The sequence below is a fragment of the Cherax quadricarinatus genome, chromosome 18 (assembly GCF_038502225.1).
Source record: "Cherax quadricarinatus isolate ZL_2023a chromosome 18, ASM3850222v1, whole genome shotgun sequence".
Lineage (NCBI taxonomy): Eukaryota > Metazoa > Arthropoda > Malacostraca > Decapoda > Parastacidae > Cherax > Cherax quadricarinatus.
This window is the reverse complement of record NC_091309.1, coordinates 35,436,908-35,462,718: the sequence shown is the minus strand read 5'-3', so window position 1 is coordinate 35,462,718 and position 25,811 is coordinate 35,436,908. Positions and strand designations below refer to the sequence as shown.

General features: G+C 39.6%; 1 protein-coding gene across 1 annotated transcript; it reads left to right on the top strand.

Moving 5' to 3' along the window:
- The first annotated feature begins 3,512 nt into the window (after window positions 1-3,512).
- Window positions 3,513-25,372, top strand: Chd64 (calponin 3). The gene is made up of 4 exons (XM_053777812.2): window positions 3,513-3,670; window positions 17,929-18,065; window positions 20,563-20,767; window positions 24,152-25,372. Exons 1-4 carry the CDS (start codon window positions 3,623-3,625, stop codon window positions 24,320-24,322), a joined length of 561 nt encoding a protein of 186 aa, XP_053633787.1. The 5' UTR covers window positions 3,513-3,622; the 3' UTR covers window positions 24,323-25,372.
- The last annotated feature ends 439 nt before the right edge of the window (window positions 25,373-25,811 follow it).

The window sequence follows — 25,811 nt, the reverse complement described above, 5'->3', positions numbered from 1 at the left end:
GGAGGCAGTGTTTAACATGAGTACTGGAAAAGCACCAGGCATCGATGGGATTTCAAATGATTTTTACAGAGTTCATTGGGAGCATATTAAGACTTGTCTGGTGGAGGTCATGAATTGCATGTTGCGGGAGGGCAAGCTAAGTCAGACACAAAGTATTGGAGTGGTTCTGTTGGTTCGTAAAAAGCAAGTGGGGAGTGTTTTAAGTGCGTATAGAGCTATCTCACTAATGTGTTCTGACTACAAGATTTTTGCAAAGATATTAGGTAATAGGATGAAGAAGGTAATTGGTGGGGTTGTACATAGAGGTCAGATGGGTATACTGGGACGAAGTATGAGAGTTGGGCATGGGCGCATAAGGGACTTTTTGGAGGGTTGTGAGGGGGGAAGACTTTTGGGTATTGATTGGGAGAATGCATATGACTGTGTAAATAGAAAATTTTTGAGGGCTTGTTTGTTGCGACTGGGGTTTGGACTGGGAGTGGCGAGGTGGGTTGATAGGCTATACTCAGCGGCTATGGCACGGGTCCAAGTTAATGGCAAATTGGGAAGGCTGGTTAAAATAGAGAGGGGATTACGGCAGGGGTGCCCTCTTTCACAAATTCTGTTTGCGTGCATGCAACATCCGTTCTATGGGCTCGTTGAGGGGATGGGAACATTAAATGGGGAGAGGGAAGGGCGTTCAGGCATTGTGGGGTATGTGGATGATACCACTATCCTGATAGAAGGGGTGGAGGGATTGCGTATGGTGGGGAGGGTGTTGGGGATTTTTGGGGAGGCGTTGGGCATGAGAGTAAATAGGGCGAAATCGTGTTTACTGGAGGTGGGTGCTTGGGTGGGGGGGGCTTGGGGTTGGAGTTTGGGTGGGCAGTGGTGGATAATTTGAAGATTTGTGGAGTTTTATACATGGCGAATGCGCAGGAGGCTAGGCAGGCAAATTCAGAGAGGGTAGTGGAGAAAGTAGTGAGTAGATTAAGGGGTTTATGGGCGGGAGATGTCACATTACAGCAGAGGGCGGTAATAGTTAATTTGCTAGTTTACAGTAAGGTTTGGGGCATAGCGGAAGCGTATCCTTTGAGAACACAGGACGTACAAGAAATACAGAGACGAGCTATACGTTATGTTTGGGGTTTTGGGAGGGCATGGCTGAGCAAGGAAGTGGTGATGTCGAATGTGCGCAGAGGGGGAGTGGGTCTTTTAGCATTGGGGCCGAGGGTGAAAGCAATATATGTAAAACAGTCATTCGTTAGGGCTGGAGGGGAAAGAGGGGTAAGAGTGGGAAAGGTGATGGGGGATGTGCGGAGATGGTGGGGAGGTAAAGAGTTAATTGAATGTGAGGATATGCTGAGGGTTTTGTTATTGGTTAAAGATGTTGAGCGACTTAAAGTGGGGCGTTTGGTATCATTGAGTGGGAGGAAGGAAATCCTGCAGGGCGTATCGGTCTATCCATTGTATGATTGGGGGACGATATGGGAAGACTTCAGGGGGCTCAGGTTAATGCCTAGGGTACGTGAGTTGGTATACAGATTCATGATGGGGATCCTAGCTTCAAAAGCAGTTTTGAGTTTAATGGGTTTGGTGAGGGAACCGTCCTGCAGTCAGTGTGGTGAGCTGGAAATGGCATTTCATGCGGTTTATTTTTGTGAAGAATTGAGGGAGGTATGGATGTGGTTGGCGAGGGTTTTTTGTCTGCTGGGTGGAGGTAACGTAGAGACCCTGCGAGCTTTAACATTAGAGGTAAAAGGGGTATCACGGGAGGTAAAAAGGGCGATTATGTATGTGGTAGTGGATTTTCTGTTTATTTCCTGGGGAATGAGAGATGCTGGGGGTAGGATTCGAATTAAGGCAATTGCAGCGCATATATACAGGACTGCTGGTAGGAACAAACTTATTTATGGAAGTCAGTGGGGAGCTTGTTTTCCAGAGAACTACAGAGAGATTACAGTCAGTCGTCTCCTGCAATTGGTACAGTGATAACCATGTAGGGGACTGGTTTTCTTTGGTAGTCGGGTTTTCAAGGGTTTTCAGTGGTGGTGGCGTGTATGGGAATGGTTTTAGCGAATTACATAGGTGGATGGTGTGTAGTGTAACGGATTATGGTTGGGTGGTAACTAGTATGATTCCAGTTGCTGTTGTAGGAATGGAACAAGTAAAACTCTCTCCAGGTAAACTCCAGGTACGTGTGAATTGCTTTGGGTATGGAGGTGAATGTGTGTGAATGTAGTGTGTGTGTTAAAAGTAATGTTCTTTAAGATAGGAAAGCTCCCGGTGTGTGCGTTAGTATGAGGAAATCAAGATATGTCAGGTAAAATGGTGTTCAAGGTTAATTTAACTTTCTGGCTTAGATCATAACATATCAGAGGAACGATTTCGTGGTTCTTAACAAACTTCCATGTATAGTAATTTGTGTGTTTTTTTTTTTAGGGAAAAATAATAATGTAACTACTTTTGGAGTGGTGAGACACTCCTGTGTCAAATTAGTAATATATCATCTGATGGATGATGGTAAAAGTTTGTATATATGCCACAAACAATTACGAATAACAAGTGTTGTGTTGTTTCTGTGTACACGTTTTTTATAGATAATATTTAAATTTGTATTCACTTAGCTTGTTTTTTAACTTTTGTGTAATGGTGCAATGTTTAGTTGGTGCAGGGATGGCACAAGATCACCTGGGTGTTCAAGTGTGAATGGCTCTGGGTATGGAGGTGCATGTGTGTAAATGTAGTGTGTGTGGAAATTGCTATTTTGTCACCTTTCTTATATTGTAATTTTTGAGGTGTTTAATATTATATCTTTGTATATAAAGTTTAATATGCAATACTAATGAGTGTGCGACGAATTGGATTATATGAGAATGTATTTGTATATAAAGTTTCATAGATAATGTAAATAAGTGTGACATTCTTTGGATTATATTGTCTTTTGTGTTATAAGATACTGGCTGTATTTTATGGATATAATAAACCCACCTGTATGTACAGGTGTGGGCTGTTTTTAGTTACATGTATGTTGTGTGTGCTGGTTGGGCACTTTTGGAGGGGGAATCAAGCATTTACAGTTGCACGTGTTTTTCTTATGTATAAGTTTAGTGCTGGGATAAGGAATGTGAAGTTGTCTGTTTTTATTATTTAATGGATCACGTTTCTTTGTTTATGTGACCTAAGTATAGCAAACATGTATAATGTGTATTGTGTTTTTTTTTAAATAAAATAAAAAAAATCATTTTTATGAGAAATTGCAAAGAATCATATATAATTTACATTATCCGTATAAATATCTCGTCATTATAATGATAATCTTCAGTTTGAACAAACTTAGTCTTCTTAACACGATAATTAACTGTGATAACTACTTCTTGAGGAATACAAATTCTGGGAGACATTTGAAGCACGTCATCACATTTATAAGTAAGTTAATACACATCCTGTAATATATAAATAGACACATTAACCTCTGTAACGAGAGAAAGAGAGAGAAAAAAAAGTGAAAATGACGTCAGTGTGAGAGAGTGAGTGTTGTGAGGTACAAGGTGGGAGGAGCAGCCGTGGTACACACCAGTTGACTACAGACACCAGGTGTGGACGTACGCTCTCTCCTCTTCCCTCCTCTTTAACTACCACTATGAGTCGCGCTACGAAGTCAGGACTTGCTGCTGAGGCCCAGTCCAAGGTAAGGTCTTAGTGGGTCTTGAGAAACAGAGAATACGTGAGGAAATATCTGGGATTAATGGTAAGCGAGGTTGGTAGTATTGATCTCATCTCTTGATGCTGCTGGGCTCAGCTCATCTACAAGCGGTTTGGGAATTCTTCCCTACATGTTTAATATCTTAAATATTTTATTTTCCTAAGGATATCACCAGCCAATGAACATTTAAATTTGTATATTGATGTTATAGAAACGATGCCGGGGGTGATATAGTTTACGTGGTAATATTTCTTTAGATTAAAACATGTTTAAACCACAATTGTAGACACACACCATAGATAGTGCTTCATGACTAATCAATTTACGTTTGTTATGTCAATGTATTAATGGTATAATTGGGTAATGTGTGAAAAAGGTTTTAACTACCGGTATATTACGTAAGAATACTAATTCCGATATTTGTTACAAGGGCAGTAAGTTCAATTTATTATTTTAGGAAGTATAATTTAAGATAGTCATTACTTAAAAGGCAAAAAATCCTGGTAGTGGAACATAAAACACAAGCTGCATTTTGGAGAGCGACGCTATGATGGCTGGAAGTGGGTGTGGCAGTCACTTGTGCAGGATGGAATGAAGTTATTGTACGACTTCCCGGTTTAACTTTAAATATAATGACTGTCCTTGGATGAATTGAATGGGCAGGTATAATGAATCTAGAGGGGGGGGGAGTGCAAATATGATGAGGATGGGCTGGTATGGTGATTAGTGGGGGGGGGGGAGGTACATGGCCTATTGCTATAAATTTTGAGGGTGGTTTATACTGAGGGTGGTTTATACAAGATATTTTGCTTCCCAAATTAGGACTGCAATCTCTTGATAACAAGGGCATCGGCTACGGAATGGCTAATCAAATTTTAGTCTTGGTCATGGAAAGCAGCTTTGGTTGTGAGGGGGGGATTGGCTTCTTTTAAACTAAGGTTGCTTAATTTATTTTTATACACGCTAATAATTATACAAGGTACTGGGAGACTACCAAATCTTAAATTTTTTACCCGCTATATAGTATTTGTTCGCTAGGTTAGTAAAATCCTCCACAAATTAGGTTTATGGATATTGCAGACCGGGAACAGGTACCCGAATCTTCTAAATTAAGGAAGTTTGAAACTGTTTGAAAGTAGTAGTAAGTGGATCGTTGCTCAGTACACTTGGAACGTGTGTACACAAGTGTTTAGTGTATGCGCGCGCGCAACCTTTTCTTTTTTTACAAGGTTGTTAGTTTTGAGGAATGTACAAACTCTAAAGTGCTGTTAACCAAAATTGTTTTAATGAAGTAAATTTCTCCTGTATGTTGAGAACCGGTTCTATACGAGTTTAGAAGTTATAATGAATGTTTGGCGATTTTTTTTTCCCTTTAAGTTCAAAGTGCACAGCCAGAATGAAACTGCCCGACATGTGGTTCTCAACCTTTCCTTTAAAGTACGATGGTATTAGGGAAGAATGTTAAAGGCCTTAGAAATGGTGCATTATAAGTTTAGAGAACTTCAATAGAATTATTCCAGCCTCTGTTTAGCGAGATAGTCTATAGTGTTAATGTTGACTGGCTCGTTTGGGTAAGATTCAGTGTCAGTCTTGTTTTAATACCCCGAATATATGCTGAGCTGGCTGTTGACTAAAAAAAAAAATCTGAACTACAGTATTTACAAAAAAATAGCCCATAGTCGTCTCTAAAGCAAATGCAACCTGCCATTGCTTGACTTGGCTATTTAATTGACCTTGGATCCCTCCAAGGAGTGGTGCCTGATCAACTGCAGAGTGCTCTTTCACAAGTCCAAATTAAGGCTCGTTTATAGGTTCCTGACTTTTAAAGTGTACAGATACTCTAGTTTTCTGCCCTTGCCTTGTTTTAGAAGGTTTACTCTGCTTAGCAGCCAGTCAATAACTGCTGGTCAGCACATCGCAGCAACATTGGTATCACCTTGCCCTCTTTCTTTTCACCTCCCCCACAGTTTTGTGGTTCTTGGCCCCTCAAGGAAGGTTACTTGACGTTGGTGAGGGGCTTTTGATCTAGGGAATTGGTTCTGTGCTCCAGTTTCCTGAACTAAGTCTGAATACCTTCCACATCCTCCCCACAGGTGCTGCATAATCCTACGGGTTTAGCGCTCCCCCTTGATTATAATAATCTGATGCATGAATTTAGTCATCGTCACACCAAACTTTTTACACTTGACACTTAGCTATTCTTCGCTTAATTCTTGTCTAACTCGTTAATGGTTAGCATGCATTTTGCCGAAAAACTTGTCTCTGGGCATTGCAGTTGAGTAAAAGTAGTTTGTACCTCAAAAACTTTTTACGACAGTAGTGGCCGAACCACGATTGTTCTGATGGCATGGCCACGCAATATTTACGCTAGACGCATGGTGCAATAAGCGAAGGCATGTATCCTCACGCTAGAATCAAATTTAAATTGTGGATTAAGCTCCAGGGCATATTTTATCCAGCGTAACTACTAGCATGTTTAACTAAATCTTGAATCTTTTTCAAAGATGCTGTATTAACGAAACGGTATACTAACATTGCGGATGCACCTTCCGTTTGCAGACCTGTAATGGTCTGGCATCACACTGGCCCTTTTATTAAAGGCACAACTGCTGCCTTATCTGAAAGGATGCTGGAGGGGAACAGCGCAGCGTTGATTTCGGTACAAACCTACGCTTAGCAGATAGATGATTAGAAGGGGGAGAGGGCAGGAACAGGTGTTCCAATCGGGTAGTTACAGGAAAGTCTGAGGCAGTTGTCAGCTGTTTCGCCCCTTGTGAGGCAGCTGACACTACCTTCGTGCTGGAGAGGAAGTGACCGAATTTAAGCATTTGGTGCGTTTCTAATTACAAAGCTTTACAATCTGGTTAGTACTGAGATTGATAATTATGCACATGATGGGCTTTCTATCGTTAGATAACCTGGCTTATTTTTTAGTCGGGTGCATAACATTGCATTGTACCAATAGAGGAGTTGGAGCCAGTTAGAACTTTATGGGTATTTACTTAAGTCATGGCAGTGTTTAGTAATTAGTGGCCTAGAGAATGGTAGTCTGTGAAACAAATAAATGCCTGGTAAGGCATTTTAGCATCCCTTTCTCACTTAGGGCATTAGCTTCCGTTGGATACTACCGTATTTGCACGTGACGCCATCGGGCGAGTCTTCATTGCGTGCAGTCAACAAGGTGCCTGTACTACCAGACATGAAAATACTTTAATCACTGTTTTAAAGACATTCGGTTTAATAGGTAGACGATAAGCCATTTTTAAATTAAACCCTTTCAGCGCACCGAGCGGACTGTTGTATAAATAATTTGCCAATGGTTTTCATTCCAGTCACATTACTCCTAGACTGGGCTGCATCGTCAGTAATTTGTAATATTAGGTCAATAGTACTTCACTTGATTCTTTTTTAGGTACCAGAGACCTGCTGTGGGCATGTTAAAACAAATAGCAGAAAGTTGTCTTGGCCGTACCCGTTCTGAAATTTCGTATCAGTGGCCTCGTGACTAAAGCTCTTGCTTCGCACACGGAGGGCCTGGGTTCGATTCCCGACGTGTTTCCTTACACCTGTTGTCCTGTTCACCTAGCAGCAAATAGGTACCTGGGTGTTAGACTGGTGTGGGTCGCATCCTGGGGGACAGGATTGGGAGGACCCCAATGGAAATAAGTTAGTCCTCGATGACGCACCGACTTTCTTGGGTTATTCTGGGTGGCTAACCCTCCGGGGTTAAAAATCTGAACGAAATATTATCGGGTGGTAGCATTTCTCGGGAAGGTAGCTGGCAATAGTAGTACGTAGGTTCGCCGTTGTAGTCCCGGCCTAGGTCTTTTCCAGATGGTGACCCGGCAGCTGGCAAGTTTACCATAGAGAAGTTCCTTTATGCCGGTGTGGGGGGAGAGCCTCTTGATCAGGAACTGGAGTTTCCTTCAGTCCGTAGTCCTTATTGGTTTGGCGCTTTACCATTTAATTTGCCATAAAATGATGTAAAAGTTCAAATTTGCCCCCTTAAAGTTGAGTTTGGAGAAAATCGTATGCCCATAAATCACTCCTGATCACTGCAAAGAAGTGATGTTTAAATCATTTACTGATAAGTAAACAGAACATTAGGTTTAATCGTTCGTATGCGTTCATCGTAGTTTTAAATGTTATGTTGGCATTATTATAATCGTAACTAAGTGCTAAACTCTTAAAGGTCACACAACGCTGATATAGTTATTAAAGTTCGGGTTTTCTTATTTTAGTAATCTTTGACGTCTATTAAGTAGTATTAGCTTCAGTATTATTCAGCAGTTTTGATCACTACGTATTTGTACTCCATTTTAAATGGATCGAACATTAGCATATTTGAATGGGTAACTATATATAAATATGTATTTTATAATTAAAAACTTAAGCAAGGTATTGTGCATTTATCAGCTTGTCTGTATTGTATACCAGCTTCACACCCGATGGCTGTTAAGGTGACTGTTGCTAGTCACGCGACTAGACTAAATTCACAAGGGCGAGCGCTACTCCCGTTGGTCTTACAATGCCTGGGAGGAATGGAAGATATTCAGACTACGTTAAAGAAATTTGAACAAAGGTACGGTAGCTTTAATCATGAGCCCCTCACCAGCATGAAGGTACAGACTGAGTAATACTGCTCAACAGTGGTGGTCTTCTGCCGCACACCCGTCAGTACTATTGTCATTAGAGGTGAAATATATATACCTAAAGGGAATAGATTTTTTCCCCGGTGTTCTGAAATAAGAGATCCGGGACGGATCGCGTTGAGTCTGTCGTGCAAACAAGCAAACATTCTTAGTGATTTATGCTTTTTAGTTCTTGTTGCGCAAGGACAAGATGGGCTGCAATAGAATTTCTAGGCAGCCTTTCTTGCAAGATTGAGTTAGTTTAATACCTCCTCTAATAGCGTCAGTATTACATTAGAAATTCAATTTTTATTGAACTTGATCATTGTCAGTTCATGGCCTCATGGTCTGCCAGATGTTGATATAATGAAATTTCACTCTCCTTAATTAAGTTATGTAGTCAGCACTTTGTCTTCCAGCGAGTGCATTTCCAGTGCATTCATTCTTGTAATTCTGAATTCTAAAAAAGCAGTGAACTTTTTTAATTCTAAAGTTTGAGATGGCAGATTAAATGCATGAATATTGCCTGGTGGCTAAAGCTCCCACTTCACACACGGAGGGCCCGGGTTCGATTCCCGGCGGGTGGAAACATTTCGACACGTTTCCTTACACTATTGTCCTGTTCACCTAGCAGCAAATAGGTACCTGGGTGTTAGTAGACTGGTGTGGGTCGCATCCTGGGGGGACAAGATTGAGGACCCCAATGGAAATAAGTTAGTCCTCGATGATGCACTGACTTTCTTGGGTTATCCTGGGTGGCTAACCCTCCGGGGTTAAAAATCCGAACGAACTCTTCTCTTATCTCAGTGTGCGGAATGTTTGTGAAACTCTATGGCGTTTGCGCATAAATGTTTTTCTCTATCATTTTTTTCATTGTGGTAAATGGTTTTGAAAACAGACAAGTTGAAGTTTGAGACACTTGTGCAACATACGGTAATCTTTATTAAGGACAAGTTTCGCCACAGTGGCTTCATCAGTCCAATAAATCTTAGATTCCCATATGTTGCACGAGTGTCTCAATCTTCAACTTGTCCGGTTTTGAAAATCATTTATCACATCTGTCAAACACTGTAACATCATGGGAACTTGATACAAGGAATTAAATACTTGTCCAACCTTTGGACGAAGACCTGCTGACACTAGTGGATGGTTCCACTGTGACCCCGCCGCCTCCTGCTTAGACTCCTGACTACAGTATACAAGCCACTTCTCCGGCCATATGCTGTACTTTATACAAGTGATGGACTGAACGCAGATTCCAGGCTGAAGGATTGATTACCTCAAACTACTACTCATTGCCCCTCTTTGTATTGGACTGATGAATCCACTGTGTAGCGGAACGTTTCCTTGACTCACGAAATCGTAATGACACGATTGCAAACAAACCATACCACGGGCGGGGATAGAACCCGCGATCAGAGAGGTTCTATCCCCGCCCGTGGAATGGTTCGTTACCTTAATAAAGATTCCAATAGATTGCACAAGTGTCTGTCCACACATTGTTATAGGGTAGAGGATCTAATTAAAAATGTTGTCGGCAAACCTTTTAATTTTGTTTACTCTTTCTAGTTTATAGTCTTGATTATATTATCTACACTGTTTTGACTATGACTCTTCTACTAATTATTTGCTTAGTTAGGGAATAGCTAAACAAGAGTTAGTTAATAGGTACCTGCTAAATGTTGCTGGGGAATGGGTTGGGTTTTGAAATGAGCAGAGGTAAAGTTAATATGGAAAAAAAATATTTTCTCCAAATTATAGGAGTGGAGGAAGAAAAGAAATTACAGCTGATACTAAAGTCTCGCTGTATAAGCATTCCTACCCGTACTTCTCTGAAGACTTGTACCTCATTAAACGAACGAATCGCCAGGATGCCTCTCCTTTTCCTTGGTGCTTGCTTTTCCTCTTCCACCTCTGGTGTTCGGGCTGTGAAATACCCAGGGTATCGGAAGTCATGACGGTAACGTTGAATCAACATAATGGTGGAACATAAAGCCCATGGCAATGTGACCTCTGAATGACCATGAAGTAGACGGTTGCCATGGGAGAGGTGGTGGCTGGCCGAGCGATACTTTGTGCAGGAACCACAATCTGGCAACACTATCTAAGGAAGTCTTGAACGTTCTGTAACGATCGCTGTGTAAATAAATTGTCAAAATCATAGTTTAACAGTTACCGTAGTATTCTTCGATGTTTAGTTGTTTTTTTTTTTCTTTTCGTGTAAAGGTTACTTGTACGGCCTGCGTAAAATTTCAGGTGCGGGATTGCAGCAGGCTTCGTGTAGTAGGTGCGGTAGATCCGGGTTTGGAATGACAGGCAGTGCTTTTCGCCTGTCTTTGTTTGAAAGTTCATGAACTTTAGGAACTATCATGCGTTACTTGGGTCAATTTTAGTTTTACTTAACCTTTTTACACGTTTGTAACAAGGAAAACTTAGTTTCTCCTTTAAATCTAAATTTTAAAAATGTCGAAAAGTTTTCGGCAAATTTTTAATTTGTTTGGTTACGTTGATTAATAAAACAAGACAGTTGTATCTACTACGTCAGTAAATGAATTGTGGTGTTTGTAAGAAATAATTAAAAGCTAACCCAGATAATTAGTTTAAGGCTCTTGTAACGAATCTCCTATACTGTCTTAGCCACAATGAAGTATTGATCAGGAGAATTAAACTGCCTGTTGGTGGTAATCAAAATATTGGAGGGGCTTGTAATAAACCCAGCAGCGCTGTAACCCTTGTGGGTTTAGCGCTTTATTATAATTTACCCACGAACTGTCCAACACTGTTGGACAGTTCGTGACATACCGTCGAACATGTCATTGTGACACGTTTGACGGCATTCACATTATCACCCACTAGACTGATAAGGAATGATTGACTGATAGATTTATTACGCAAACCTCCGGGAGGTAGTGTACTGTGGGTCCAGGAACCCAACGCTTAAGTTCTGTCGAATTAAATGTAGTAATTTCTAAATAATTTTCTTGTTTAAGTGTGTTAAATGTTACTTTCACATTGGTTTCTAAAAGATTTGCAAGCAAGAGTTACGGTGGCCTGGTGGCTAAAGCTCCCGCTTCACACACGGAGGGCCCGGGTTCGATTCCCGGCGGGTGGAAACATTTCGACACGTTTCCTTACACCTGTTGTCCTGTTCACCTAGCAGCAAATAGGTACCTGGGTGTTAGTCGACTGGTGTGGGTCGCATCCTGGGGGACAAGATTAAGGACCCCAATGAAAATAAGGTAGACAGTCCTCGATGACGCACTGACTTTCTTGGGTTATCCTGGGTGGCTAACCCCCCGGGGTTAAAAATCCGAACGAAATCTTATCTTAACACCTATTGTAGGCATAGGTGATTAGTTAATTGCTAGTATTTTCAAACTAGTAGCAATCAATGGACAGTTGTTCATACAGGTTATTTCAGTGATGAGAATAGGCTATTGTGGATATGTTAAGAAATTTCATAAACATTGGTGAGCGATATAATTCGCTAACTTGTGTGTAAAAATTCTGCCGAACCAATACATGGGCTGGCCTGGCCTGTAGTGCACCACACCCATTCTGTATACATTGTCAGTGGTAGAAACTAATTTTGCTGAATGAGCCATGAACATTACGGCTCTCTCATAATCGTGCGATGGTAAAATGGGTTGACTTTTCTCTCGGATTTGACATTCTTCAATTTTGCCCTTGCGGTTTTTTACAAATTTTGGTCACATCAAATTTAGTTTAATAGTGCCTCGCGACATTGAGAACTTGTAAACATATCTTAGAATCTACGGTTAAGATCGGGCGTGACTGAAGTTCCTCGCACGACATAAGGTCATGAATTATTTCAAATCGGCTCCCTAAATATATATACAAAAAAAAAAATCTGATTTACGTGTTAGATGTTGGTTGTATTGGCTGCTATAGCAGCTATTTAATAACTAAAGGTATGTATTAGATAAATTGACAAGCTCTGTTGACGCAGAGCTCTGAGGTCTGTACCTCAGCCTCACAAGTGGCTTATAGGACAGATTTTCATAAGACTGATGTTGCAAGAAATCTCGCCTGCATGCATGTTTAAAGGACTAACTTACTTGGTGTTGCAGCATATATCCTGATCTTCAACCTCCCTAAGCTTAGCCCCTTTGGACTTCCCCTCAGAAACCACGTGCAACCGGGAGCCTTAATTCCTGCAATATTCAATCGATATTAGTGACCTGCCTGCACCTCAAAAATTCCTGTATCCAAGAGGGTGTGTATCCCCTTGTATAACTATGCAGAAACTGACACTAGTTTCTAGGTAGACAAGACAAATTCACGTACTGGTCATGAACTGCCGGCTGCACAAAGCCACAGCTCGACTCGCTCGCAATTTTCCCCCGACACTGGCCAGAAATCCTAAGAAAAAGTGGAGGTCTTGTCTTACTGTATGGGCCTGACTGAGGAGGTTATCTACAGTACATCGAGGTGCCTCCACTAGATTTCCCCAGGTCTCTTGTGTGAAGACGCATGGGGGGCGCTGTCTGCTGATCACTGCACGTGTTGTCCAGATGTCTGGTCATAGAAGAGAGATCTGGCGTCTGAGACCCGCGCCTGGTCGTTCAAACTTGGGCTGCCAGTTCTCCCTAGCTAACTTAACCTAGTGGTTTGCCTACATTATTGGCCTATTACTACCTATGTTAAGGTCTTAGGTCTACATTATTATCTACAGTTGCCTCAATCCTAATATTAGTGTACTAACAGTATAAACTACCTACTTCTTCCCTGAAGGGTAAATCTATAAATTAAGTAGTGCCTCCCATCCACCTCCGCCAACCCGGGTGAGTGTTTGATTTTGGGTGGGTATAAGGGGCCTCTAACTCCTCCCCCCCCCCCCCCGTTGGGACTTCTCGGACCGAACAAGTTCCAACAGCTTCAGTTTTAATTTAAAGTTACGTAAATGTATGACCATCTATTGACTAAGGTTTGACTGCCCATATATGGTCCACCTTAAGTTATACTTGTAATAAATTTGACGCTATGACTACACAGTTTAATGGTAGGTAGTTTTTCATAGTTAAATCTGCATATTGCTGTTTTGTTAAATTTATGGAAGTGCTAAACAAATTTATGGAAGTGCTAAACTAGTAGGGATCATAGTGCATGGGGATGGGGGGGGCTCCAAATCTTTTTATAAAAAGAATTTCGCCCTCTGGGCCCATTTTGATGGACGTTTGGGTTTACGTTTAGCCTCGCGGCAAGTTCATTGATGCTGGTGAGGGGCTCTTGCTCTAAGGAATTAGTCCATTATGCACTGGGCTGGAGTTTTTCTCCATTGGGTTTAAACCCCACCCTTTCCATGGTTTCAATACTCCAATTTCTCGAAAAAAGCCTGAATGCCTTGCATTCCCCCCATGGCGATGTATGATCGCTACAGGTTTCGTGCTCCCATGGATACGTCACTGCAGAAATCTTTAACAAATCTTTTGAACATGTAAAGGTCAATTAGCAAGTCTGATTAACAAACTACATGCACAACAAGCACTATCGTAGAGCTTAGAAGAAAGATCTCGCGGGTGTGGTAGGCATTGTGGAATCCCTTCTGGGTAAGGGGGTGGAATAATCTTTATTTCTAAAAGTGCATGGACAACGTGCTTGCGTGGAGGGTGAAAGCCCAGTTATTAATTTCTTCCAAGGTAGAACCTTATCAGTTATAGGACTTGCTCCTACGTGGTTTATAATGACTCCGACTGTTTGGGAGTCGGTATGTTTTTTCCATAAACTGGTTGAGTTTATTCAGTATTTTTTAATATCAATGTGTTAATGTATTTAGTTTTTGTGTACTGACATTGTCTGCCACGGTCTTTTGATCTGTTAATTGTCGGCTTGTGATTTTTCTTTTTATGTATTGTTTCTTTTAAATAAAATATAAAAAAAAATAGAACCTTATCAGTTTCAAATTAGTGTTTAATTTCACATTAAATACGCATTGTGCAGGACTTTGAGCGCTCAAATAGTTCTTGTTCGGAATAATTATTCGGAAATGGATAACAGCGGTATGCTGTTATCCTGTCATACTGGGTTCTGAATAATGCTTAGTAGAACTATTAGGGAGACTTCTTGATTCTCATTTGTCACATTTGTGCTGAAAATTTTTTAACCACTAAGTATTCACGTTGGCTAAAATACCTTTAGGTTATTTACCTAATATTGTCAGCCCTCGTACCCTTGCCAAAAGTACCACCACGGGTATGGCAGTGTCAAGCAGATATAAACTGTGAACAAAAGTTCCTTGTGAATAAATGGCTTAAAAAAGATAGGTTGGTAAATAAGGCGTGCAACATTTGGTTCTTTCCTCTGGAAATATTTTGCCATGAAGTGGCTTCGGTCCCATGCAGAGACAAGTGTAAGAAGAGTTTAAGGTACCTTACCTTTGAAAAGTTTAGGGTTTCACTACTCTGAACCCGGCCATGGGCCAGGTTCGTCTGGTGGTTGCCTGATCAATGAGGCTGTTGCTCCTGGAGGCCTGCTGTCCCACATATCCATCACAGCCTGGTTGATCTGGCACCTGGTGAAGATTAGTTTCTTCTTGATGGCTTCTACACTTGTTCCAGCCGTGTTTGATATCTTCGGGTAAGATGTTGAATAGTTTGGGACCCCGGATGTTGATTGTTCCCTTATTGTCCCAATCGCACCCCTGCTCCTCGCTGGGTTTATTTTACACATCTCTCATATCTCGCTCCAGTACTACGGAAAATTTTATAGGGGTGTTACCTGTATGTACCTCAACATTACATGCATAAGAGTAATCTCATTGGGAGACAACTACATTGTTTACCGTAGTCACCCCGTGTAGACATGCGAGAGAACTTGACCACCCCTGGTCACTGCAGGTGTCCCTTCGACACACTCAATCTTATCCATATCTATCAGAGACCAGTATAAATTGGATAGCACCCACAAGTAAGGCGATACTAATTAATTGTGGACTGTATAGATTATATTAGTTTAACTGAATGAAGGAGGGGGGGTAGGTTACACATGGATATATCCATCAAGGAAAAACGCTTGTCCATAATCCCACCACTTACCAGATATTCTCTAGTGGTCATTTGATGTAGCTGGATCACCCATAACCTATCCAATTACAACATACCTAACTGGCCAGTATCAGTCTGCTATAACTAGAAGGGTTACTTAACTGTGGGTGATTGATGCTCCTTATTTCCTCCATTCACCATCTCATTTCGATGTCCTGCTACACCGACACTGTTTTTATTCCAGCAGGACGAGGTATTCGTTGGTTTGTCCCAGTTTAAAAGTCGTGACTCCATAAAAACTTCACTATCCTCGGGACAGGAACCAAGAGGCCTAAGGTGTTCACTTGGAGCAAGGCAACCTATTTCACTTCACGCATTCTCTTAACTTAGTGTTATTATCACTGATTACATTACAATTCACAAGACGATTTAATGTCTCATAATTATTATACACAGAGGTCACTCCATTAAGATCTGAGACCGATGAGTGATGATTAAATCACTGGTATTTTCCCCTGGACACACTCCATGGCGGTGCACCAGTCACCGCCGGTGCCACCATTATTCACTAATTTTATCCCTTTATTGCGGTGGTCCCTTAAATCACGTTCCCTCGCTCTTCACCAGGAACAGTTACGACACTTCCTGTTATGAAGCGAGGCCTATATTAATGCCGTGAACACCCGTTTCCTGTTCCCATGCTTTCCCAGCTTCTTCACTCGATTCAAAACACGCCCGCTCCCTGATGCCCCGTCTCGACTTCTTCCCCCGCACATCCGTGTAGGCGCAGAGGGGACCCTGTTGGTTCTATTCAAAATACAGTTTAGAAAAGTAATGCATTAATAGAGTATATTTACATTATAAAAAAATGCAGTATAATTATGGGAATTTATTTTCCACAAGTACGTTATGACACTGCAGATTAGGGAGGTAATCAGTCTCTAAGCCTGGCATTGTGTTCAGCCCTTCAGTCTTGACAAAAGTATAGCATATGTAGAGATGGGGGGCTTATATACTGATGACAGACGAGATGGAGCAGTGGGAGGCAGTCGCTAGTGGAAGTAGGTCATGTCTATAGGTTAGGCAAGTTTTGAAGAAATCACTGCATCAAGATCACAAAAGGTTGCTGTCTAACTTATAGATACTACCTACTTACACTAGTGGTTTTGTCTACTGGTGACTCTGCCTATTATTGCACCATGTTGTCATCAGTATACAAGCCTCCCCATCTTGAATATGCTGAAGCTATAGTGTGGCAAAATGTTCCCAGAATGAAGATTGTGGAAAGTAATTTCCCAAAATTATGCTGTATACGTAAATATACCTGATTAATGCATTACTATTGCTCTAAAGTGTATTTTAAAGTAGAGACCCGACAGGGAAGATCTGTGCCTGCGCTGACGAGCATGGGGTAGAGGCCATTGTTTTGAATGTGGTAAAGACGCATTAGTGAAATGTGCATAAATTTCGTCGCTCTGGGAGTTAAATTGTGGTTGAAACTTCCCAAATAGGAGCCGAAATTGTTGGATTTGCAGTCCTGCATGACGTGAGCGTTAAGCAGATGATCAGGACAGCTTTGGAACCCCAGCTAAGTCGTCTATTTTGTTTAAATTCTGGCCAGTATTTTCTTCATAATTGAGGCAGGGGGGGGGGATTTTGAGTATGACACACCGTAATCTCCAGACTAATTGGAGAGTCTTATTATTATAAATTCTCCTTCAATGTTTGTATTCACATTTTAAATTTAATAGTCCACATTTTATATTAATGATATTTCTTTTGAAATTAATATAGGTCCAGAGTGACTTGAGATATAATTATCGTAGGTATCAAAGGAGGACATTTTTTGCGACCCAAGTGCCCTAAAATTCCTATTAGTCTCTGTAACCTTGATAAAGAATAATTATCTGTTACCATTTACTGGTATGTATCTTGAGTTACATCCAGGTAAATTTAATTTTCCACAGATACCCAAATGTTGATTCTCATTTTAGTTCACACGTTTGTACCTGTACTTTGGATTAAACCTTGCGACAGCCCTAAATACTTGTAGCACCTTTATTAATATTATGGTAACTTAAAATTTAACTAGAGGGACTAGTCAAATTTGGGTGCTACTTTCGCTTATCTTAAAGGGAAATGATATCTACACTTATATTGCGATCTACACCTTGTATTGCAATCAGCACGGTACCTAACCTAGGTTAGGTACAGTGTTGATTGCAATATAAGGTGTAGATATCATCCCAAAGTAGATTCATGACATGTAGATAAGCCAAAGTAGCACCCAAATTTGCAGCTATTTGCATAAAGCAGACACGTATGTTGCAATTTGCTGGAAGATGTAACCCCTCCCCCCGGGAGGAAGATGCGGTTTCTTAATTCTCTAATATTGTAATGGTTAACTTGGTATTTTATTAAGGCCTATTTTTCTTAATTTGAATAAATGCTTATTAAATTTTTAGTAAAGCAGATAAGATGCACAATAGGGTATCTGGTTGCTACAAAATACTCCAAAATTCATAATCTTAATTATTGCTTCAGTTCTATACTTTGATTCTGGCACATGCTGCTGAATGTTCATTTTTAATTTTTCCATCATATTCAGGTTGAGGCAAAGTACAGTGAAGAGCAGGCTGCAGAGTGCTTGGAGTGGATTGCCACTATTACCGAGCAAGAGTTTGACAAGTCAGGCGCTGCAGACAATTTCTATGAGATTCTCAAGGATGGGACACTGCTCTGCGAGTGAGTAATGCACAGTAAAGTTTTTTTGCACATTCATAAAGTAACAATCTACTAACCTTTATTGTTAAAGGTTGGTAATTACTATCCCTAAAGTGTAAGTAGTATTGAAATATGGATAATCATGCTTAAAATTTAAATATCGTATGCACTGACTTCCATTATCACTTGTAACTAAACGAGAAATGGGAAGATACTGCAGTTGAGGTATTTATACTCTTGTATATGGTTGTTTAAATAGCTATACTGTATACACTGCATGAATAAATGCCATAGATTGTACTGTCCATTATGTGCTAGTTTCCATACACAGTAGGGCTCTGTTTTACAGCGTTTTGCTTTACACCCGCTAATACGGACATTTTAAATTGACTCTATATCACTCCCCCCGTCTTTCTAATGGTCACCCTGCCCCACCCGGTTTGTATACATTCTCTGAGCACAACTCTTATGTTTAGGAACTTTCCAAAATTTCAAGTGGGTTAAGTTTTCATATAATATATATATGTATATACTCTGATAATTATAATTGTGTAACTACCTAAATAAACTTGCAGTGCTGCCATGTGGGTATACATAAACATCAGTCTTATTAGTCTTGAAGATGTCATGTTAATAATGTCACAAATAGTAATGTCACCATGGTTGTTTAATGTTTATGGATGGGGTTGTAAAAGAAGCAAATGCTAGGGTGTTAGGGAGAGGGGTGGGATTAAATTATGGTGAATCAAATACGAAATGGGAAGTTACTTTTTGCTGATACTGTGCTTGTGGGTGATTCTAAAGAAAAATTGCAGAGGTTAGTGGACAAATTTGGGAGTAAAGGTAGAAAGTTGAAAGTTAACATAGAAAAGAGTAAGGTGATGAGGGTATCGAATGATTTAGATAAAGAAAAATGGGATATCAAATAGGGGAGTAGTAGTATGGAAGGAAATGTTTTCAGATATTTGGGAGTTGATGTATCAGCGGATGGATTTATGAAGGATGAGGTCAATCGTAGAATTGATGAGGGGGGGAAGGTGTGGTGCATTGAGGTATGTGGAGACAAAGAATGTTATCTATGAAGGCAAAGAAGGAAATGAAAGTATAGTGGTACCAACAATCTTACATGGGTGTGAAGCTTGGGTTGTAAATGCTGCAGCAAGGAGGTGGTTGGAGGCAGTGATGTCCTGTCTAAGGGCAATTTGTGGTGTAAATATTGTGCAGAAAATTCGGAGTGGAAATTAGGAGGTGTGGAGTTAATAAAAGTATCAAGAGGGCTGAAGAGGGGTTGTTGAGGTGGTTTGGTCATTAGAGAGAATGGATCAAAGTAGAATGACATGGAGAGCATATAAATCTGTAGGGGAATGAAGGTGGGGTAGAGGTAGTCCTCAAAAGGGTTGGAGGGAGGGGGTCAAGCATGCGTGTTAGTGAACATAGACGAATGGTATTGGGGACCTGACAAGCTGTTGGTGTGAGCAGGGTAATATTTAGTGAAGGGATTCAGGAAACCGGTTATTTTATATAGCCGGACTTGAGTCCTGGAAATGGGAAGTACAATGCCTGCACTTTAAAGGAGGGGTTTGGTATATTGGCAGTTTGGAGGGATATGTTGTGTATTCTTTATGTATATACTTTTAAACTTTTGTATTCTGAGCACCTCTGCAAAAAGTGATTGTGTGAGTGAGGTGAAAGTGTTGAATGATGAAAGTATTTTCTTTTTGGGGATTTTTTCTTTTTGGGTCACCCTTCCTTGGTGGGGGGACAGCAGACCACCTTCTGGGTTTATACATTTGTTACTTTTACTTACTTTTCACAATGAGCTTTTATAAACTTTTTCATTGTCTGCACCACATGCTAGTACCACCACTGCCACCCCAGGCAGTCTTCCTTAACACTTGTGCCAACTAGGCAAAAATTTGCTTGAAATACTGGATAACATTGTAAGTTAAATTTGTAATTTCAATGCATTCTTACGCCATTGAGCTTAAAAATTTGGCTTCATTTTATAGAAGTATGTTACACTGAATTTTAGTAATTTTTTTTATTTTGAAAAAATGAATTTCCTCGCAAAGCTTGTCATGTGTGGTTTACATATTACAATATATTAATTACAAAGAAAGCCACTAGCATGCCTAGGCATTTTGGGCAGACTAATCCTAATTCTTACTGACTCAGATTATGGAGCAATACATTTCAATATTCCTCAATGCATATAGATATGAAAGTTAGGTAATTAAAAAGATTATCATTAACAAAATTGACAAGCGAGGTATCTCAAAACACAACAGTATTACAATTAGTAAAATTAGTAGTGGGAATGGTCTTACCTCGGCATGATACTACTTATATTGGCAAAAGTATTTCTGGCAAACTTTGGAACTAAAGATTAATTAAACCTTAACTGTTTTGGGAATTTTTAGTCATTTGGGTTAAGTGTAAAAATGGAGAATTACAGATAGTGTGTTTTGTTTTGGATGTTAACTTTTTAATTTTTTTGATGTTTGCTTATTTCTTTCAGAGTAATAAATGCCCTAAAGCCTGGCCAAATAAAGAAAATTCAAAGATCTACCATGGCATTTAAGTGCATGGAAAATATCAACCAGTTTGTGGATGGTGCAAAGGCATGTGGTGTCCCATCTCAGGAAACCTTCCAGACTGTTGACCTTTGGGAGCGCCAAAATCTTAATTCTGTAGTAATTTGCATCTTGTCACTCGGAAGGAAGGTAAGGAAGAGTGAAGTTTTAAAATGGTTAGGCACTTTAAAAGCAAAATTTTCCTTGTACCATTTTGAAACTTGGCCCCAGAAATTGGTGCATGAATGTTGTGTATGCCTGCGACCCTTTTGTTAAATAGTGTGCATTATTCTAGTAAAATAAATGAATAAATTGTCACATTTGAAGTAGACTGAAAATTCTAGCTAAAAAGTCAAAATTGACTGCTCACTGAAGTGAACCTACCTGTCAGTAATGTATTGTAACCCTTGTAATGGTGGAGGGTATGCATTAATAGTTCTTATAAAGGACATGTAACCTCTGGCTATAAGTCTGCATTGCTGTCACCTATGACTAACTTGGTTCAAACTTTAAGTGCTTCTGAGCTGGATGTGTGACAGCTCTGTATTTTCATTCCTTTACACGGTAAACTGTTGAACTGGAATCTTCTGTTCCTCTATCTTGTGAACCCATAAGATGCCCCAACCAGGGAATGACAATTTGATGGCTGTGGTGAGATAGAGCTAGAAAACTTGTGCCATGGTTAAGCTAGTTCAGATGTCAGCCAGCCAGTGTAGTTTACAAATCTGTTTATATTATGTTCTTTAAATCTATAATGAATGTTGTCTTAGATTCCACGCTGTTGTAGTTGAGCAGCAGGATGTGGTCTAATATATAGATTCTTTTAGATGTCCATTGGATATTGATTTTAGAATTGAGCTGAGCATTACTGTATTAATGCTGTGTCCAGGTTTGATGCCATCCTGACAGTTCAGGATATTTGGTTATGAATTTGTATATTGCATTAATTTTGATTTAGGTTAGTTTACTACTCTTGTAGATTGGTGCATGCCTTGCTGCTTGTAATAAATTAGGGAAAATGCTTTCTATTGAAAAATGCTGTGATATTTAACGTTTTTTGTATTAACATATCTGCTGTTTCCCAGAGTTAGGCTGACCCGAAAAGGAAGAAACTTTCTTTCACTCCATCAGTGTCTTGCCAGAGGTGTGCTTACACTGCAGTTAAAAACTGCAGCATATACCCACTCCTCCTTCAGAGTGCAGGCATTGTACTTCCCACCTCCAGGGCTTGGTTCCAGCTAACCAATTTCCCTGAATGCCTTCATTAATGTTACTTTGCTTACTCTCCAACAGCATGTAAAGTCATAAAATCCAGTTGCCTCCACACTCCTATCTAATACGCTTGCTGAAAATTAAAGCCCCCTTGCACAAAAAAAAAACCTTCACCCTCTCCCTACAATGTTTCTTAGGATGACCCCTGTTCCACCTTCCTTCCACTACAGATTTATATGCCTTCCAAGTCTATTGCATTCCATCCTTTCTAAATGTCCAGACCATCTCAACCCCTCCCTAGCCCTCTTGATAATACAATGGAACCTCAAAAATCGAACTGCTCCCAACTCAATGAATTATGTACGTGTGTTTTTTGCAAGTGCTTTTGTAAGTATTTTTGAGGGTCTGAAATGGACTAACCTAATTTACATTATTCCTGATGGGAATAAATTCGTTCAGTAGCAGCACTCTAACGGCCTTCTGGACCGAAGAAAGCTCGATATTTGAGGTTCCACTGTATTTCTAGAAACCCTGTACCTCCTAATTTCCAAACTACATATTTTCTGCATAATCATTCTGCACGTTGCCCTCAAAAATGACATCACTGCCTTCTGCTTGCTGCAGCATTTACCACCCATGCTTTATCCATGCAAGTGTTGGTACCACTATACTCTAATGAATTCCCATCTTTGCTTCCATGGATAACATTGTCTCCAGACTCCTCAGTGATCCACTTTTTTTTTTTTTTCTCTCTCCTCTCACTCCTCTTGTCAGTTCTGTGACTTGCCTGGTCTTTCATAGATCCATCTTCTGACAGGTCCACTCCCGAAAACGACCAACAACTCCCACTTTGTGTTCATCTCTCGATCCCACGTCTTGCCAACACTTGAGCATTCACTTCTCTCAACCCACATCTATAAATCTGCTGAGCAACTATGATGACATCATGCATCCCTGTCTAAAGGCCTACTTTTACTAGGAAATAATTCTCTTCTACCCCTCTCTCCCTCCCCCCTTCCCCTCTCTACACACTTACCCAAGCCTTGCTATCCTCATAAAAATTAACTTTATTTTAGCATGACACGTGTTAAGAGTGTAACAATTTGGTGAATGTGCCAAAAGCCCCTTTATATGCCGAGTATTTTGGGCATACTAGAGACTAACTAAAGATTAAGGTAATAACTGCAGTAATTTTACAAATGGTCATTAGGCAAATTACAATGAATAAAAGAAAATTGAATATTCAACAGTTCATGCTATATGGCTTTTAGAAAGTTCAGTAGAATAATTAGTTTCAGCACCCTGCCACCTATTCCATAAATTTGCAGCATCTGCCATGTTGCTCCCCTAGCCACCATATCATACGCATTTTCCAAATCCCTAAATGCCTTTTTTTTTTTTTTTTTTTTTCCCCTCCTAATCGAATAAGGCATAGCAGATGAAATGAAAATGGTAATGTGGATATTTGACTAGAAATCCTGGAATGTATTAGAATTCCAATCTATGAAACTGTTTTCACTACAAAATATTTAGTTTTAAGCTGTACTCCCCCAAAGAATAGATGGAAAAAAATATACGTATTTCCTGAGGGTTCAGAGAGGCTTTAAACAATAATGCAAAAGTTTTTCAAAGACTTGAAGCACTGGTAAACCTGTCCCTGTGGAGGTAGTAAAGTGTTTTCTGCAGGTATAATTTACATAGTTTAATTTACATTGTTGCTGTAACAGTTAAGTATAGTACTCATTAATTTTTAATCCTTAAATGTTTAAATGAGAAATGTGGATTTGCTGTATATCAAAATTATTAGTAAATGGTCGAAATGGAAATGTTTAATTAGAAACTAATACATCTTTATTTCTAAAAGTATATATAAAAGGTATACAGTCCTAGCTGACATCAGTGACATACTACTGTATAGAAAGGTGCTTGTTACGCAGACCATTTCAGACAAATTAGGTAAATTTTGTCCCAGGATGCAACCCCCACCAGTCGATTAACACCCAGGTACTCATTTTACTGATGGGTGAACAGGGCCAACAGGTAAAATGAAACTCCCAACATTTCCGCCTTTGCCGGGAATAGAACCACAGACCCTCAGTATGGACTGAGGGCTGTGCCTACCAGGCCACAGGCTCCCCTTACATAGAAGCTGCATTGGATTGGTTTGCAGTAAATCTGATTTAATATTATTGCTTCAGAAAAATTTTAGCTTGGTAATGTAATTTCCAGCAACCATTAATGCTATATGTAGTGAATAGTATTGATGTTAATATTTGAAACCTGCATAATGGTTTTTTTTAATGCTTGAAACTTTGATTTCAGGGAGCTCAGTTTGGGAAGCCTTCCATTGGCCCTAAGGAAGCAGAGAAAAATGTTCGGCAATTCAGCGAAGAGCAGCTTCGAGCCTCTGACACAGTGATCAGCCTCCAGTATGGTTCTAATAAGGGTGCAAACCAGACAGGAATGTCCTTTGGCAATACCCGCCATATGTAAATGGAGGTCACACATAACTGACCTACACCATTTAAAATTAGCTTTAGGTTTTCTTTTGGAATGCAAAATGTGTATACAGTGTATATATACATAAATTGTATACACAGCAATTTCCACTTGTTTGACATTCTTGTATTTTGGAGTACTTATTTTGTTTGAAAATTTTAACTAGGCATAAATTACTATAATTTTAATTTTCAGGTACAATATTTTGAATCTAGATATGCTCCAAAATAATGCATTTTAAGAATATTTAAATTTCTCTAGGCATAATTTTTTTTTTAACTAAAAGAATTTACTTTATTTTACTTCTCTGATATTTATCTCTGACCATGAATTCATGAGAAATTAATGTTGTATGAATGTACATATGTATATACATGCATGTACATGCACACAATAAATTACAAATGTACCCACATTGCATTAGCAATGTATTCATTGAAAAAAATTCAGCTGGTATAAAGGCTGTAGAGGCATTTTAGTGCATGATTATACAGCTTGTGTACTGGTGTGCCCCTAAAGCCTTGAGGGTTGCCATTTGGTCTTTAATAAGGCTTATTTCCAATGCTGATGTCTTGTCTTGAAGGTTTCTAATACTTAATACAATAGTTATATTTTTACAGGTGCATCAAAGAGTACATAATGTAATCTGATAATTGGTAGCTGTAATTAGAACTAGGGTTCAAAGTTGCTTGCTCTTTTAGTTTTGCCAAAAAATCATAACCTAGCTGTGGCTAGGATAATCTTGAAGAGACAATAAAGTAAGTTAGTGGCAACTGGAGTTAGTATTTAGTTTTTTTTAATATGTACTTTCAAAGTGTTTTCATATTAAAAAATGTATTTAATAATTTATGATCTATCTTCACACTTCTCTGTTGACTCATAGTGATTATGGATAAAAAAAAGATTGAATCTCACTTTGTCAACTGGAAAAAAAAAAAAATCTAAATTTTTCCAGAGGTTATAAATTTTGTAAAATTAACTTTCTTTGTGCTGTCACATTCCAAGTTCATAAATTTTGTATGAAAATAAATTTTTCTTAATAAATTAGTTTTTCTTACATGTCGTATAATTACGGTAGTGTGTATACTATATAAATGGTCTCATTGAAACTTCTCGCTCTTCAAAATTTATTTAGTTCAAGAATATTGACTGTTACTGAATACTTATTTTTTTTTTTTTATCACACTGGCCGATTCCCACCAAGGCAGGGTGGCCCGAAAAAGAAACTTTCACCATCATTCACTCCATCACTGTCTTGCCAGAAGGGTGCTTTACACTACAGTTTTTAAACTGCAACATTAACACCCCTCCTTCAGAGTGCAGGCACTGTACTTCCCATCTCCAGGACTCAAGTCCGGCCTGCCAGTTTCCCTGAATCCCTTCATAAATGTTACTTTGCTCACACTCCAACAGCACGTAAAGTATTAAAAACCATTTGTCTCCATTCACTCCTATCAAACACTCTCACGCATGCCTGCTGGAA